An 18,247-nucleotide genomic window follows, 5' to 3' on the forward strand; every position below is an offset into this window, starting at 1 on the left:
GTTTATGAATGCACCGGGCGCTCCAAGAAACAAATATGAAACGTCTTGTGACAACACATCTAGCAAGACACTGTTTTAGAGTTGGGTGGCATGAAAGGTTTGTAATCTGGATGAAACTCCAAATGCAATGTTTGGGTTCATGTTGTTGGCATGGGCTCTGCACAGGCAGACTAATAAAGATCTCACATGGCTGACACTCTGTCTATGGTTTAGGACTAAAGATGTCAATATTGATCATGACATACATAAAAGGCAGTCACTAGGTTACTTTTAGGAGGCCCAGCTGCATACTAACCAGGGTGAAAACCCGCTACCAGGTTAGACCTTGAAATGGCAATCTGTTTTCTCACTAGCATGAATGTCAATCACAATGTTAGGGCCAGAAATGTCAATAAGCCGTCTTACCTGGATGAAAGCCCACCACCAGGTTGGGGCGAGCTGCCTGCTGGCTCTCCACGAGGGTCTCCCAGAACACATGGTAGAGCCCTCTGTAGCTGCTCAGATAAACTCTCCCACGTGGTCCGAAGGCTGCCAGCGGGGGCCTCATGAGAGGTCCATCCACCACTTCAGGTCCGACCATCACCACTTCAATGCCCTGGTTCCCTGGAAACATGTGTGCCAGTTCATCATAGTCAGACACCCTGGTGTTCAGAGTTTCGATGTAGGAGGCCCCCACCACATGCACCGTGATGGGACCGGCGTAGGGGTCAATGTTGAAGGCCTTTAGCCCAAAGCCGATAGTCAGTGGCCGGGAGAGGAAGTCTGACATCATGCGCTTTACTGATTCCAGAAGGTCCTTCTCGTCTGGCCGTGGTTTGCCAGCATTGGACCACAGGATGTTCATGTAACGCCCGGTCCTTATGCTGTCCAGTTTCTCCTGCAGGTTATCCTGCATGGAAAACCAGTCATTCCAGCCCGTCACGTCTGTGACAGGTTTTTCCCAGGGTCCCGTGGGAAACGGTATGTCTCCTGCAAGGGAAGGAGAGTGAAGAAAGTTAGCTTCAGAAGTTACAAGCAGGGGGACATGGTGGAGTGTACTGGGCATCGCCCTATATTTCACTGTCAGGTCCTAACCGATGTGCACAACTGCTTCAAGTATTCTCTTCTATATTAAAGTGTCAATGCATAAGCAACCAAAATCTGCCTTGTTAGAATACAGTATTATTAACATTATTACTGTTTAAAGTGCAATTGTAGTAGCTGACACTTTAATTTAGAACCTAATTAGGTCCTTAGAGCTCTAAGATGAGTTGAGTTATATGCGACTCTGTAGTTTTATCTTGCATTTGCACTTTATTCGTCTATATTTTTACTCGATGCTAAGAGTACTGTATTTGTCAAGGTTAACTCTGACTGCTATTGCATTGGGCACTTTAATCTGGATTTCAATTTTTGTCTTGAGTGATTTAAGATGAATCTTATGTCTCAGCTGAGTTATAAGTTAACTCGTAGTTATATTTTGCATTTGCACTTTATTTGCCAACTTGTCAATAGACAATGGAATGATATGTGACTGCCTACAAAATATGAAAATGCATAGCACTCTGTACTTTGCTTAGTAAGTAGTCTATCAACAACCAACATCAATGGTGGGTCTAATTCTGGTGTTTCAAATGTTGCATTTGCACTTTATTTGTGATGCTAAGGGTACTGTATTTGCCAAGGTTATCTTCGGCTGCTATCGCACTGGGCACTTTAATCGGGATTTTAATTTTTGTCTTGAGTGAATCTTGTGTCTGTCTTGTGTCTTAGCTGAGTTATAAGTTAACTTGTGGCTACATTTTGTATTTGCACTTTATTTTTTAACTTGTCAACAGACAATGAAATTATATGTGACTGCCTATAAAATATGAAAATGCATTGCATTCCGCACTTTGCTTAGTAAGTAGCCAGTCAACAAATCAACATCAATGGTTGGTCTAATTGTGGTGTTTCAAATGTTGCTCTCGAAAAAATATGTATGTACCTTTTTGCTCTGCTCAATAAAAAAAAAAAAAAAAGTATTCTCTTCTATGTCAACTTTAATACATTGTGCATTAGATATGCTATGCAAATAACAGCGCAGCTGTATCCCAACAGACCTATTGCTTGAGGAATCGGGGTAGTTTCGAGAATTATCAACCGTGGCAGGTCGACTTTTGTTTCCTTGTGGCTCACTGAATGAGCTGTAGTTTGCACTGGTTTGGTTCCGAGGTGTGAAGATGCGAGTTGGGGGTGGGAGTGGGGAGGGGGGAAGGCTTGCCGCTTTTCTGAAGTTGGAATGAAAACGTTACATCTTCACAAAGGTTGCAGAGTTTTTCAGTTTTACCTTCCACGTACAAATCAAGACTTTTGAGACAATTTATGTCACATATATCCTTATTTAACAGTAGCAAAATCATTCTGCATAAGATATACTTCGCAAATAACAGTTATGCACTAATTACTGGGGCCCCAGAGAGAGAAATGTGATACCCCAGGGTTTGGTATTTATTGACTGTGATGGTTTCCTGAAGTTATGAGTATGCATTCATAACATGTAGAGTTTGATGCTTTCCTCACCAAATGCTGTATATCTTGCTATTTACTGACTTCTTTCCGCGCTTACTTTGTACAAGACAAGAGGCTGCAGATGGTGGATACTGACACTCATTATTATCGGGAATTTTTTTAATCATCAGACTTTGATCCAGATGAAAAAAGAGAGAACGGCATAAAAGGAGAAAAAACGAGAAACAGAAAGAAAACATAAGGAGAAAGTAGGGAGTAAGAAGATCCTGCATGAATGATCTAAAATAGGGAAAGTGTAGGGGGGCGGAAGACAAAGTCATGTGAAGGTATCAAGCCGAGGGAGCCTTAGAAACCGACAAAACCTGCAGTTGGCAGCAGACCTTAAGATAAACTTTGAGCACATCTACTTATTTTTTTAGAAAGTAAACGTGCAACCTGCTTTCGCCCCCCTTTATTTCCTGTTGTAATGTACCTGGGGAAAATTGCAAATGTGCAGTTTACCACACTTTACAGAGTGTGGTAAACACAATATATAATTCAGATCCCTGCGTAAAATGGGGCGGACGCTGACTGAAGTATCTGGTCCCCTTCTAATCAGGGCTCTGGCGCTATTTCCCAGTGCAGTACAATTATACACATGCAGGGTTTGATTAGAGTGAAATTATCTCGATATGTACTGTGCAAATTATCCTGCAATGCAGAAAAATCCTTCTCGACGACGAAGGCAACCCAGGAAACTTTGCCGCCCTTGCAGAAGAGGAAAATAGGAAGTGTCACGGCACTTTAACCGGAAAAAACAAACTTTGCACACTCCTAGGTTTAGTCATTCTCTGGGACTAGTTCCCTGAGATTCTTCGGAATCTATCTCAGGCTGTGTGGGTTCTTACCAGTGAAAACTAGCCATTCCACTAGGCGGTCTGTGGCCGCCAGCTGCAGCTTCTTGCAGAACTTCTTGTGGACTGGCCAGTTAGCTCGTTGGCACTCAGAGCTGCAGTAATACACATTCTGGCACCTGTAGGAGAAGACGAGAAGAAAGAGTAAGGGGGAAGAGTAAAAAATATGATAAATCGCTAAAAAACAAAAGCGAAGCAGAAAGAATGTAAATGGTCACTTTTGAGGCCTTCATGTCTCTGGTCCATTGTGCATCTCTCCAGCAGACTCTGATCCTATTCATGCTGCTTCTTTGGTTTCTAGTATATATACCTCTCACTGATATCTCTTGGTTCATTCTGTTTATTTTGAACCAAACCCATCCTTTGCTCCCCAGCCAAATACACCAATAATGCAAACCTAACTCTCCATCACTGGCAGCCTTTTACAAGACCACATAGGACTACCAGGCCAACAGTCCTCAGCACAGGAGAAACCCCCCTAAACTCTCTGGAAGAAAGCAAAGACGCAGCGGTATCCTTATCTTCGCTGGAGTCCTTGTGGAATGCGTCACACACTGGGGCAGATTTACAAGCCCCTTGCGCCACTTTTGCGTCATTTTTAACATGGGAAAAGTGACGCAAAAGTGGCGCAAGGGGCTTGTAAATCTGCCCCGCTGTATTTAGTACTGGTGTGAACCACGACCTTTTGAATGTACTAACATTTCATGTATACTGACTTATGGGGACTTTCATCCAGCCCTCTCTTTCCATTTCTCTACTGCTGTATCATTCAAATATTTTTTTCATACCACCACAGCTTACAGCATAGGGAATGGGTCCGCCTACTTTAGCCATGGGCTATCTTCACTGTGAGTGATGGCTTCTGTTCTTTCACAAGAAGCAGATCCTTCAGTACAAGGGACTTCTGTGCCAATATGTGCTTTTCTTTATGAGACCTAAAGCATGTATCTTTATTTTTAGCCAATGTCTTTATATTGACAAGAACCCAGCAGATTCTGGATTCAATACTTACAAGTTCCTGAATGGGCTTTATGTCTAGTTGGTATTGGGCCACGTGTCCCTTTAGTATGGTGCCGATGTGTCACCTTTATCTTTCTTTGTGATTCATGACCCAGTTGGCATGTGTCTTGCTCAGGACGCTGTCGCACGTTTCCTCACAAAAACTCCAGTTGTGTTTTAAAATATTGGTTTCCCTGCAGAGTGCTCGATTTTGTAGTAGCCTCTAGCACAGGGTGACTACTATCCACTCAGGCGAGGCTGTGGCAACTTGTCTGCCTCCGGGACACCTTGTGCTGTAGCACTTATCAGCCACTCTGATTCCTTCCTGTGCCTTGAATGGAGGAAGGTTTTTTCTGTCCAGCAAGGGGATGGCTAGACAAAAGACTGGTACAACATATGCTTGCCCCATTGGCGTTAGTAGCTTTCACCAATTTCATGTGGTGAAACGACTGGCTGTAGATGTGCTTCAAAATGACTAGCGTGCCTCCCTGCAATCAAATAATAAAGCCATCCTCTTTGGACAGCGAGTTCCCCTCAAAATGCTCCCAATTTTTGATAAATACTAAGGGGCAGATTTACAATAACTGGCGCATCCCTGCATATCAGCAGGGATGCGCCAGTTATTGTGCGTCACGGCTCCGCCACCATGGATGCGCCGCATTTACAATGCGGCGCACCATGGGGCAAAAATGGACAGATGCGTGACGCATCTGCTGCCGTAAAGGCGGCGCATTGCTGGAGTTGCATCGCAAGCGCGACGCAGCTCCAGCAAGGCTCGGGGGTGCCCTATCTTTACAATGCTGCGTCAATCCTTACGCCTGCTTCAAGCAGGCGCAGGGTTTTGACACAGCATGGCCTTAAAAGTGGCTGAGTGAAATCTTGTAGATTTCGCTCAGCCACTTTTAGGAGGCGTTCCTGAGCCGGAACGCACCCCTGCGCCAGGACACCTACATGTGGCGCAGGGCTTTACAACGTGACGCATCTCCCAGATGCGTCACGTTGTAAGTACCCCGCACCATGGTGCTGGCTTTGCGCCGCCGCTGTGTCACAAAAGTGACGCATCTGCGGCATAAAAGAGGCGCAAGGGACTTGTAAATCTGCCCCTAAAGATTTAGTCGTGCCTCTTGAGTCACTGATTACCTGAAGGAGAAGCTCTGAGTGCCCAACAGAGGAAAGGGAAAACATTCTTCAGAGCTTCCAGAGCAGATGGATAATCTCAAGCCTAAAACTGGGCCAGGATCACAGAGAAGCCCAGCAGCTGCCTCTGTGGAACCAGCTCATGAAGTGCCGTTGTTCTAGAGACTAGGGGGAATATTTACAAAGAGATACCGCCACCAGTACGTCACTTTCAGTGACGTTCTGGTGGAGATATTCCCTTCTCCTTATTTACAAGGCGGCGTTAAGCCACTTAACGTGACTTAACATCGCCTTGTACATAAGGCCCCTTTTCACGCTTCACTTAGTGTGAAAGGGGCGTGCAATGGGTGTTGCAGTGGGTGTTCCACCGCAACACCAATTGCTTTTTAACGCTGCCCCATATTTACAATGATGGAGCAGCGCAAAAAAATAAGACTAGGTCAAACCTGGTCTTAGGATGGTGCTGTGAGGAAATAGTATTAATTTCTCCTCATGATTTGCTTTTTCTATATGTGCTGTCGGGAATTTCTAATTTCTTTTAGAAAGTTCAAAAAATATTCATTACCTGTAACAGATATCAGATAAATGAGGAAAAAAGCACACACCAATAAAAAGTTTGCAATTTGGTAATTTAAGGTAATAAAGTATTATGGGCTGTCATAATACATAAGTTCAAAAGAGCAAAATATTGGTGACTTGTGGTGATAAAGTGACATGGGATGATAAATAGTATATACAATATATTTCAAATGCGGCAAAAGTGAATAAGTAGAATAGAAAGGTACATTATTTCTTGATATGTCTTTATGTTTTTTCACATATGCCACAAGATCCTTTGTGAATTAATCTGTGATCAGAAGCATTGTGTAGACATATAAGGGTGCGTCGACGTTTCGACCCCGTGTATTGCGCAAAATATAATAAGCGTCACGTCGGGTCTTCCTGTGATCATAAGTAGAGATTTCACTTCTTTTTTGAAGGATGCAGTCGAAGGGATCAGTCTGATTTCCAGAGGCAGGGAGTTCCAGATTTTCGGGGCAATACCCAAGAAGGCTCTTTTGCAAGTTTTCTTTTTATGGAATATCCGTGGTTTCAGAAAACGGGTGCTGTTGCTTCTAGAGGATCTGCATCGGACTGATAATTCAAATTTTTGTGCCAAGAATATTGGTGTGTTGTAGTGTAAGGCTTTGTGAGTCATGCCAGCAATTTTTTATTGTAGTCTTGCATCGTAAGGTAACCAGTTCACGGATTTTAGATCCTGGGAGATGTGTTTGTTCCTTTTTGTTCCTGTGATGAGTCTGGTGGCAGCGTTAAGAGAGACCCTTTGGGGCACAAGCTTTGTTCTAGGAAGGCCACAAGAGTTGCACTTCCATTATCCAACCTGGAAATAATGAATGCTTGGACCGCTGATTTGAGGTTGTCATGAGGGAGGAAGGATTTTAATTTCTTTAAAATGTTCATTTGAAAATTTGCTCCTTTAGTGGCGGTACTGATGTGTTCCTGCATGTTTAGATACTTGTCAAGGGTGATTCCTAGGGATTTCGTGGAATCAATAATGTGAGGAGAGCAACTGAGGACAGTAAGATGCTTCATCCATAAATCAATCTTGAATTTGTGGTTGGGCAGGATGATAAGGAGGAATTCTGGTTTTATAGAATGTATTTTGAAATGGTTGCGGGTTAGCCAGTTCTGAGTATCTTGTATAGTTGAGTTGAAGGACCTGATGTCATCAGAGGAGATTTTAAAAATGCATTTGGGTGTCTTCAGAATATGGGATAATAAATGTCAGAGGCTTGCAATGTTTCTGCTAGAGGCTCCATAAAAAGGCTGAGGAGAGTAGGTGAGAGTGAGTACCTTTGCGGATCCCCTAAGGCGACCAATGTGGCATTGGATAGGGATTGATTAATCTTGACTCCTTGGGTTCTGTTGTGGAGAAACGTGGAAAACGAGTTTAAAATGGTCCATCAAAGCCCCACCCTCCATACCATCCTCTACTCGGCGCCGCTGTGGGGCGCGCTGCCGTCGGCCACGCGGGTGGTATTCCAGGTTTGGAGACAGGCGTTGTGACGCATGGATTGGTCGAATATCCTGACGCGGGAGACCCCCCCTTTGGAATAACGGGCGCCTGCCTGACATGACGGCCCTGCAGGGCTTCCGGGGATGGGACGATATAGGTATTTCAACCCTGGGGGATGTTATGAGGGGCACGACACTCAAGTCTTTCCAGGATCTCCAGAGGGAATTCCTTATGCCTCGGTCGCAATTCTTTCGGTACCTCCGATTTTGCCATGCTTTGTCCCCTAGCTTGGAGGGTCTGGAATCTCTCCCTGAATTCAGCCCCTTGGAGGCGAAAGTCTTAATGGGGGATCTGGAGACAAAGAAGATCGCCCGGATTTACCAGTCCCTAGTTACACATTGCTCCCCCACACTCCAGAAGCTTTGAGGTGACTGGGAGGAGGACGTGGGCACACTGGAGGAGGAGTACTGGAGGGAGGCCCTGGCAGCCCCACGGGGAGCGGCCATAGCGATGCGCCTTCGCCTCATCCAGTTTAAGTACCTGCATAGGGTTTATTTTACTCTGGCTCGATTGTGGCGGGCGGGCTTGATTGCCTCCCCGAAGTGTCTTCGATGTGGCAGAGAAGAGGGCTCGTATATACACACTGTCTGGCAGTGTCTCTCCCTGGATCGTTTTTGGAGGGGGTATTTTCTTGCCTGTCAGCGGTCTTGGGCTGGGAGCTCCCGCGCACGCCGTGGCTGGCCCTGCTTCATGTCATGGAGGGAATAGGGGGCAATATTTACAAACTACACCTCATGCTCCTAGGCCTCACTCTGGTGAAACGTGATATCGCTAGGGCGTGGAAGGAGCCGCGGGCCCCATCGGTGACTGCATGGAAGAATGGTCTGGACTTTTGTATGGGGCTAGAGCAGCCCATTTTTGTAGCTAGGGGGTGCCCACGCAAGCATTACAAAATATGGAAAAGATGGGTGGATTACCGGGGTCTGTGGCTAGAGCCACCAGCTGTAGTGGAAGCTCAATAATTGCGGTGCTTTTTGATGCATGTGGGTCTGTGGAGGGGCTGGGAGAGGGGGGGACACGGGGAGTGCGTGCTATCATGATTGGGACTTTTCCGTTCTTTATGAAGGCTGGGGACAGGAATATGCAGACTCTGTGCGACTTAACGGGGAGGGGCGTGGAAGGGGGGAGTTGGGGGGTTGTTGTTTTTTTTCTTCGTATTCCTTTGTATGATTTGGCTTGATCATGCAGTTGTCTCTGGGGTGCAGAGCTCTGAAACGTTTTTGCAATCTGACGAATAATTTTTTTTTTTTTTTAAACACAATCTCTACTCAAGTAAATCTAGTAGACCGTCATGTTTAACAGTATCAAAGACAGAAGATTAGTCAAGGAGGATTAGAAGGCACGCTTCATACTGATCTAGTATATTTAGCATGCCGTCAACTAAGTGTGTGAGTGCTGATTCACTGCTGTCACCTTGACGGAAGCCGGATGGGAGTTTGTCTAGAAGTTGGAATTGTTCTATGTGGTTGCAAAGTTGGACCTGGACACATTTTTCAAAGAGTTTAGCCAAAGTGGGAATGTTGGAGATTGGGCAAAAATTGTTAAGGTCTGCATTAGATATTTTCAGGATGGGGGTTACCTGCCTTACTTTTAGGCAGTCGGGGATAGTGCCTTGGTGAAGAGAGCCATTTAATATCTTTGTCCAGAGTGGGAGTACATAAGATTTGATTTCCCTGAAGATATACGGCGGTAGCAGGTCTATGAAGTGATTTGAAGGTTTCAATTCTGTAGGAAAGGTGTGGATGCAGCTTTCATTGAGGAACGTGAACACATGCCAGAAAGCATTGTTTTTAAAAGGGGGGTGCCCAGGGAGGTCGACCTTCTCAGATATAGGGGAAGGAGGCAGAATGGCATGAGGAATAGCCGGCAGGAGCTCCATCACTTCCTGCAAATCATCTTCAATTTTTTCAGTTTTGACCAGGAAGAAGGTAGCGAAATACCCGCAGCTAGAAAGCATGTTGGACTCATTGCCAGAAGGATTAGGTTGATTATTGATAAGTTAAAAACGTTTTTTAGGACAGTTTGTGGCTAGATCCAGTTAGTTTCTAAAGAATTTAACTTTGGAACTTCTCATTCATTTGTTCCAGGTATTTCTCATGGATCTTAAGCGTTTTCGGTGATCAATAGGTGGCGAGACTTTCCAAGCCCTTTCGGCTAGTCTCAGATTGTGTCTTTCAGCATTGAGGTTGCCACTGAACCAGGGTTTAGGGTCTTTGTTGGATATGCTGTTTAATTGTAAGGAAGCAAATGAGTGTAGGATGCTCAAAATAGAAGAATTGTAGTGATCTGTGAGGACCTGGACGTCTACAATGTCAGCCTGGGGAGTCAGGATGTTGTTACTGAGGGCAGTCAGATCATTAAAGGTTACGTTCCGCAGACTTCTTTTTCATTGTTTAGTTTTTTTTTTAGCTGAGACATTTTAGAACTCACTGCTTCTGTGATGAGGAAGGTGATACAATGGTGATCTGCCCAATCACAAGGGACAATAGATTGAAGTTGGATGTTGTCTGTTTTAGCAATGATTAAGTCCAAAGTCTCGTCCTTGATGTGTGTAGGACTGTCACAGAATTGGGTGAGACCGAGGTCTGCTAGAAAGGTTTTAAAGCTGTTCACTGCATGGTCATTTCAGTGTAGGTTGAAGTCTCCAAGGAAGATCTGGGTAACTTGATGATCAATGCTGGTTGAGATGATTTCCATGATTTGTTCAATGAATGGTAGATTGTCTCTCGGTGGATGGTAGATTGCTTGAAGTTTGAAAACAAATCTTTTGTTGCTAGCAGTATCGATGCATAGGTACTCGCAAGCAGGCAGAGCAATGGTTTGAGACTGTTTCACAGAGATAGTGTTACGGTAGATGCAGGCGATCCCGCTGCCAGGTCTGCTAGCTCTATATAGTCTAATGATATCATGACTCAGGGGACAAGTAAGTCTAAAATAGGAGCAGGTGCATTGTTTAGCCATGTTTCTGTAAGGATAACAAGTTTGAGTTCATGTGTGAGGACAAGGTCGAAAATATCTGGTGCATATCTCACAGCTGATCTGCAGTTGAGGAGCATGCATTTCAGGTGAGGAATTAACGGAGGGAGTCTGTGTAATGTTAATATGCTTAAGATTGGCTTCCTTTACAGATCTGGGATTGAGTCTGAGTATGGATTAACAGTAATAGCTTGAATTTGTCCCCTATTGTCTGTATAGATATTTTTAGAACGGTTGTAGGTGGGGAGGAGGGCGTGAATGTCACTGTTTGTAAAATGCTCGACCAGTCTACAGGGCTGAGAGAGTGCGTTTGGAAAGAGTCTGTTTTTCCAACTTAGATGATGACTGAGAGGGGGGTGGGAAGGTGGCCTAACGCAGAAGTTCACTGCATGAGCGTGGGAACCCATACTGATTCTTAATTGCCATAGAACCTAGGATCCCCTACTTCTACACCTTACCCAAAATACACAAAGGCACGACCCCGGTTCCTGGCCGACCAATTATTTCAGGTATTGGCTCAGTACTTGAGCCACTATCTAAATTCGTTGACCATTTCCTACAGCCTTTAGTGAGAAGCACACCATCTTTTATAAGAGACACAACAGATATCCTCAGAATCATTGAATCAACAGAGGACACTGGCGAGATTGACCTCCTTGTCACCCTGGACGTGGAGGCTTTATACACAAATATTCCCCAGAGAGACACTTTGACAGTCATAGAGGCGGCTCTGAGTCCCTTGGATTGGCAATCCACAACCCCCATCTCGTTTATCATGGAATGTGCAACCCTGGCCTTAACTGAAAATTTCTTTGAATTCAAAGGACAACTATACCATCAATGCCAGGGCACATCGATGGGGAGTACCTTTGCCCCTAGTCTAGCCGTTCTGTACATGACAGCTTTTGAAAAAGATGTCATTAACAATGACAACAATTTGAAACTTTGGAAACGTTTCATTGGTGACATTCTAATTTTTTGGCATGGGTCCCTTGACACATGTAATGCATTTGTGGAATGGATTAACCATCAGAACAACTTTTTGAAATTTTCCCATACAATTTCAGAGACCAATGTTGCATTTCTTGACCTGAACATTATGTTGACTGAGGGGAATCTCTCCACCTCCTTGTTTAGGAAACCAACTGACCGCAACAGCTTACTCTTATACCAAAGCCATCACCCTAGAGCCCTCAAAGATAACCTACCTTTCGGCCAGTTCCTACGCATAAGACGCAATTGCACAACAACCACTGATTACAAAACTGAATCAGCGACATTGGCTACCAATCTCATGACTAGAGGTTACCCGTCTAAAGTAATCAATGACTCAATGAAGAGAGCAAGAAACAACCCTAGAGAGTCATTACTAGAGGATCACCAAAAACCTCCCACTGACTTAATTACATGTGTAATTACATACACACCCAATTCAGCCCCTACCAAAAAGATCATTTTGAAACACTGGAGTATTTTAAATACAGGTGGTTTGCAGATACCTAAGCCAAGATTTGCATACATGGGAACCTGCAGTCTAAGAGACATCCTCATCCACACGAGACCCAAGACTCACACTAGTTCTACACAAAAAATCTGTGGGGCTTGCCACCTGTCAAAGGACACTACCCCTGTGGCATGTGCACAGTGTGCAAATATACGACAATAACCAAAGAAGTTAACCTGCGAACAATCTTCAACTGTTGCATCCAAAAACATACCAATTGTAACACTAGACAGTGCATTTATTTGATTACTTGTCCGTGTGGTTTGCAATACATAGGAATGACCATGCGACCAGTCAAAACCCGCATAATTGAACATAGGAGTAACATACGCTGCCAACGAGTTACAACTAGAATGTACAGACACTATACTGAGGCTCAACATTCCCCAGATTCAATACACTGGATTGTATTAGAATCTCATTGACAGATTTCCAAACCCTCTCTGTTCAGGATTGAACAGAGATGGGTACATAGATTATCCTCCCACACTGAGGGACTCAATGATGATATCCCATGGGGCTTACTCCCTTAACCATAACCTGAACAACCATTGAGTGAGTCTTCCAGTTTAGGTTTGTCAAGCGACTTATGGCTTTACCTGCCCCCTGTAGTTAATGCTTGTCATTACTATATGGCATGTGACCTCTAGATGCTCATTCATTGCCACTTTGGGGCCCACAACACTCTTCACTGCGGTGTTACGTGGCACTAGGATTACCTTAGTTAGTTCCGTTTGGGTATTGACGCTGTGGAATTCAGTTACAATAAATATTCATATCACTCTGCACTGCGCTACCCGGCATTGCACGGGTATAACTAATAGCCAGCTCCCACTGGTTACTGACATTGTGGAAGATGTAGCCATATCCACTATGTTTATAACTTACAATAGCCACGACGTTCCATTCTTTACCAATATGGCCGTCATGTTCTACACTTGCTTCAACAGGGAACGCTTAACATTACTTGTCATACGCAAGTGCCTTATTCGACGCTCTATGGGTGTTACACGCCCCCCACGTAACGACGTCTATCCCGGCAGAGATGCGCAGTATATCTTCCCGCCGCACCTTCTACCTGGTTCCACCCCGGTTCCTGGCGGCAGGGTAGGTGACATAGCCTGGCGTGACTCTACGCGGGTAAGTGCTTGATTACCTACTCCCCATCTCCTTTATTAAGACTTCATATGCGGACCCCGGCCCCCCACCTCGGAGAGCTCTACCTTGGTTGCTCTGGTGGAGACTTCTGCCCCTTGGGGAATCCCTGTCCCTCCCGACCCGACCGGTGAACACCTGACGCGCGGCTGAATCTTCATGACCGCGCGTCGCCCCAGTCACCCGGTTGGTTTGGAGCGGGATCCGACCAGCACGGGTCGATGAATCTCCCCTCATGCACCTAGTTTTAGCGCTCTCCCCCTGGTAGGCTCTCCACACACTACTCCTTATTGATATTTACAGTTGTACAGCCTTGACTATTACTATTACTTTTGTTTTACAGGACCCAATCGGTGTCCAATTTATGTTACCGCCAGGACTGTTGCTAGTAACCTTTAGTAACAGGCAAGGTGAGTCAAGATAATGCAATCTCCCCTCTCCCCTCTCGCAATAAGCCTTCCATTGAGAAATGTTATTAGGTTTTAACTTTTACTATTATTTCTCCAATATTTATCGTGCTTAGTTCACATAGGCACCTCACGGTATAGGTTTTGAACTTGATCTTCCTGTGGGTACGGTGACCTTAGTCTACTATATGATTGTGACAGTACCATCATTACACTAATTCACGATAATGTCTTTTAGCATTAAGAAAAGAAGAGATACTAATAAACCATGACACACTATCATGCTTAACTAATCCTTACTTACCTTTCAGGTCACGGATCTGAGAACGTGGTATGTAGAACGCACCTTACCACGGAGTGTAGATAGATTTTTCTGATCCTGAAGAAGTGCCCAGATCCCCCTGACGTACAAGGCATGAAACATGTTGATCTTTAGAGTAGAGCTACAAGACTAGACACCTTATCTCTAGTACATAGCCACTCTACACCATTTTAATCAGGCAGTTTACCTTTTGAATAAATATCGACTAGGACTAACTAACCTGTTTTAATCCACTTTCATTCACATCTACACACACTAGGCCCCTCACCCCCATGCACCGACCGGCAGGAACAAAAGATCCCCGATAAAGAACCCCGGTTCAGGAGCCCGTCAGGTATTGCAGCGCCGACCGGACGAGGGGCAACCTCATATGATGAAGCATGACATCTAGTTCGCTCGGTGTGTGAGAGCTCTAGTTCCACCAAGGGAACTTCTCCCTTCCCATTCTTTTCCCTTGGCTATACCCGGGAACAAGTGGAGGACCAGCTTCGCTCCCTTGGTATATCTTCTACGTGCCAGAGGACCTTTGTACCCTGTTTTGTATACAGTCTTTTGGGGCTTGTACACTGGACCTCGTTAAATCAGCCCACCCTGTCCCCCCTCTTGTAACACAACCCATACTGATTGTCAGGGACCTGATGAGCCTTTGATTGACCACCAGCTCTTCAGTGATAGTAGTAAGGTTCTGTAGCTCTGTCTTCAGTTGACGGAGCTTGAGAGAGATCTCATCTAGTTTAAATTCCAGAGAAGCATGGAAAGGCATGGTCATGGTGTGAGGAAGGAGGCAAGGAGTAGAATGGAAGCCTCGAGTAATTGTATGCAAGTTTTGGTCGTCACAGAGGTCCAGCGGTGGGTATGTCAATGTGGGGATGGAATGAGGAGGCCAGGAAGTAGAGAAGGGATTCAAAAGCTGAGTGAACATCGATGATGATCCTGTTAGGGTACTCGGACTCCGGTGATGTCGACGAAAGTGCCCAGGGGTCAGAAGCGAAAGTGCAAACCGACTCTTGATGGAGCAGGGGAAACATAATATTTTTGTACCCCCTCAAAATTAATGACCTCATAACTTTAATGATACTAATTATTTGAACGCATGTACAAATCAACAAATGCATCTATATTAGACACTACATGTGGGAAAACTAACTGGCTTTTGCAAAATCTAATTTACTTACAAGTGTGAATTCAAATAATATAGGTTTTGTGTGATTTGCGTAATAAATAGAGCAAAGTCACATGGATTTTGTTGTGTAGTAAAATTGTACGGTGGCAAAGAATGCTGATGGTAAGTAAAATGGCTTTAAATGTCGCTTCTGCTAGGTAACATCTAACACGGGTCAATAGAATGACGGGTGGTAAACAGAAAGGCTTATTTTCTATGTCTAAATCCTGTTGTGTTTGTTCTTATACTAGTTTCATTCGGGCCTAGTAGGCCATGCCTGAAAATATCTGCCGGAGAGGGACGGGATTGCGTGCGCTGAATAAGATGGCCCCGCGCATGAGCAGAGTGGATACTTCAGTCACGTGTATGCGGCCTATGCCCGGAGTGAGAGATGTCAAGGCCAGCCTGACCTGAAACGAGAATCGTGCCAAGAGTTCAGCATGTATGCATGGGAACGGATGAGAGAACTGAGCTACAGAAGATGACCATCAGAGTTGTTACAAATTCATTAACAAGTTAAAATTTACTTTGGACATTGTGGATCACGAGAACTACTCTATGCATTATTGTTTGCAAACCGGTTCGAACAAGGAGGGTGATGAGGTGGCCATCACCACCCCTCCAATGGACTAATTAGAATTAATTCAGCCCCTAAAGATTTCAATTTTGAATGTAGCAAGTTCGAGTAAAGGGTATAAAATGAGTCAGCGCGTACATTAGAGTGGTTGGTGTTGGTGATGATGATGGTGTTGGTTGCTATCGGATATTCCTTCACTCCTCTATCCTGAGACTGCGCGAGACTCTGTCACTTTGGACTTCGAACTTTGATGGGGAGTAGGAACGAGACAGTCGCTGGAATTGCCCCGGGAGGGAACTGCGTCCGAGGAGGTTAGAGGGACAGTCAGTCAGTATTGGGAGATCTATCTTGTGATCTGCGGTTCATTCTTCGTTTTGGTGAACCATTCTCATCAGCGCCCTATGGCCAAGGGTAATGAGTATTTTCCGTTTCTATTTTAATCTTTACTTAAATGCTTACTGGGGACGTTGAATGTATTTGCTTAATAACATTTTACTTATTTACTTTTATTCTCTGAATTTCAGATAAAATTCTATGCTAACTCTAAATTGAGTCTGTGGTTTTTAGATTAAAATGATTAATAAAAGTTTAAGGTTTAATTGTGATTGAGCTGGATTTAATCGCCATCAACTGATTCTACTAGTTCGTCCATCGACCGAATAGCGGAGTACCTTGATGTTTAGAACCAACAATTTAAAAGATAAATTGTATAAAATGTGTATAGTGTATATTTGTTTTTTTTAATAAGGTACCACGTTTGTCCTGCAGCTCGTCTACTTATCATTAATCCAGAAAACTGAGTAGATTTGTGTATTCGGTGTCATGGGCCCCACCGATGTAGGTTTATAATAGAGGTAGGGGTTTTCTGGGTTGATGTCATAAGGGAAAGGGGTTTTTAATAGCCACGCTGCATCACTCTCAAGTGAAGGTTCCGAGGACTGGGGCACAGTCATGGGGTAGGAGTTAGAACTTGGATTAGGAAGCTCAGTGCTCACTGTTCTAGAGTCATAGAGTAACTGAGGACTTGAGCCAGTTGGTGTTTCTGACTTCCTCTCCATGTCTGTACCCCCATCCCCCCTCCTGTACCACCAGGACATCCAGTAGTTTCCTTTCATTACAACAATCTGAGAATGTTGTGGCCAGTTGAGAGTTGTTACTTTCAGTTTTAAGCAGAAAATTATGGAACACTCTCATCAGTGGATCCACAATATTGTAACTTCCAAGGCTGCAGCTCCCTCGATGCTTCTGCCCTCCTCTCTTCTGATACTCTGTGCTGTTCCGTGACCTGCTGACTGTTTACCAGAGGCAGCTTGTGCTCCATACATTACACTAAATATTCCTTTTTGGACCTTCCCCAGTTCAACTCACATTCATCCGGCAAGTGTTTCTCAAATGTCTCTACATGACTTGAGCACTTGGGCTGCAGAGTGGCTATTTTGTCATCGCCTCAGCTTGCGATCTGGGAAGAAAGGAGGAAGACACCTTCACCTCTGCAGGATGCTTTTCTCAAGAGTAACGAACCCTTATGTGAGGGTTATAAAAAAGTTTCCTGGTCACCTGGCCCTTCATTTAGGATGATCCTTAAGGGCTGATATTCCTTCTCACAGGCTCTCCACTCCAGCTTGTGCTTTCAGGGTCTGGCACTACCGTAGAATCTATCCACCATTTTGCCTGCCAGGCTACCCCCGCATGAAGTTTGCTCATTGTGTGTTGCTCACATGCCTCGTGTTGGCTATTCCATCGAAAAGCAGGGCTTTTGGGGTCTGCACCCTGATGCAGCATGGGGAGGTTTGTGAACACACTAAGACAACCGAGCATCATGATAAAACGTAGTCTTTTATGCACAGACTGAGCTATCTTTAACTCACTATATTGGCCTTTTCACTTGGGATAGGAACACAGAGAGCATGATGTTCTCACAACACAAACGACATATGTTAACCTACCTTCAAAAATTACTGCGATTAAACTAGATTGTTGGTGTGCCTAATGTCTGTGTATGTTGGATCATATACCATTCAGTGAAAAATTAAGTTGCCGCCTCCGCATAAACGTATTGCTACTCATATACATCAGTCTCGAGCTAGAAGTTCAGGGATCCCTTTGAGACAAGTGCTTCGGGTGCATATAGCATGATAGTAAGTCAAATACACAAGGCCTGATAAAAGGGACAATACACATAGGACAGAACCAGATCAGGTAGACGCGGCCTGGTAGGAACACAGGAACCCCAGGCAAGACCTAAAATACAGATAGTGTGACACGAAATCAGACACAAACAAGCATTGGCATAGCCAATAGGTCACGCTTTTGGGACCTTATAAGTATTTAGTTATGTAGCACAATATCCTTGGTGCAACAACATAAACTGTTGCATGGCTAAACACTTATTAGGTCCCAAAGGCAAGACCTATTGGCTATGCCTATGCTTGTTTTTTTTTTTTTGCAGAGAGCCCATGGTGGAGGGGAAGCGCAAGGTGCTGTTTGGGCAGAACCTAACTGTGAATGACATTTGAACAGATCAGTGGATGATGAGTGCTGACTCAGA

At 44.5% G+C, this 18,247-nt stretch overlaps 1 protein-coding gene across 1 annotated transcript in view; it reads right to left on the reverse strand.

The window, feature by feature from the left end:
- Positions 1–18,247, reverse strand: part of MSS51 (MSS51 mitochondrial translational activator) — a 236,449-nt gene that overhangs the window by 38,883 nt on the left and 179,319 nt on the right. Inside the window, exons 4-5 of the mRNA XM_085628138.1 lie at positions 3,378–3,502; positions 406–969 (exon numbers count right to left, since the gene is read on the reverse strand). Of these exons, the coding sequence (XP_085484264.1) occupies positions 406–969; positions 3,378–3,502 (689 nt within the window). The remainder of the gene's footprint in view (positions 1–405; positions 970–3,377; positions 3,503–18,247) is intronic.

Source organism: Triturus cristatus, chromosome 10, assembly GCF_964204655.1.
Source record: "Triturus cristatus chromosome 10, aTriCri1.1, whole genome shotgun sequence".
Classification (NCBI taxonomy): Eukaryota; Metazoa; Chordata; class Amphibia; order Caudata; family Salamandridae; genus Triturus; species Triturus cristatus.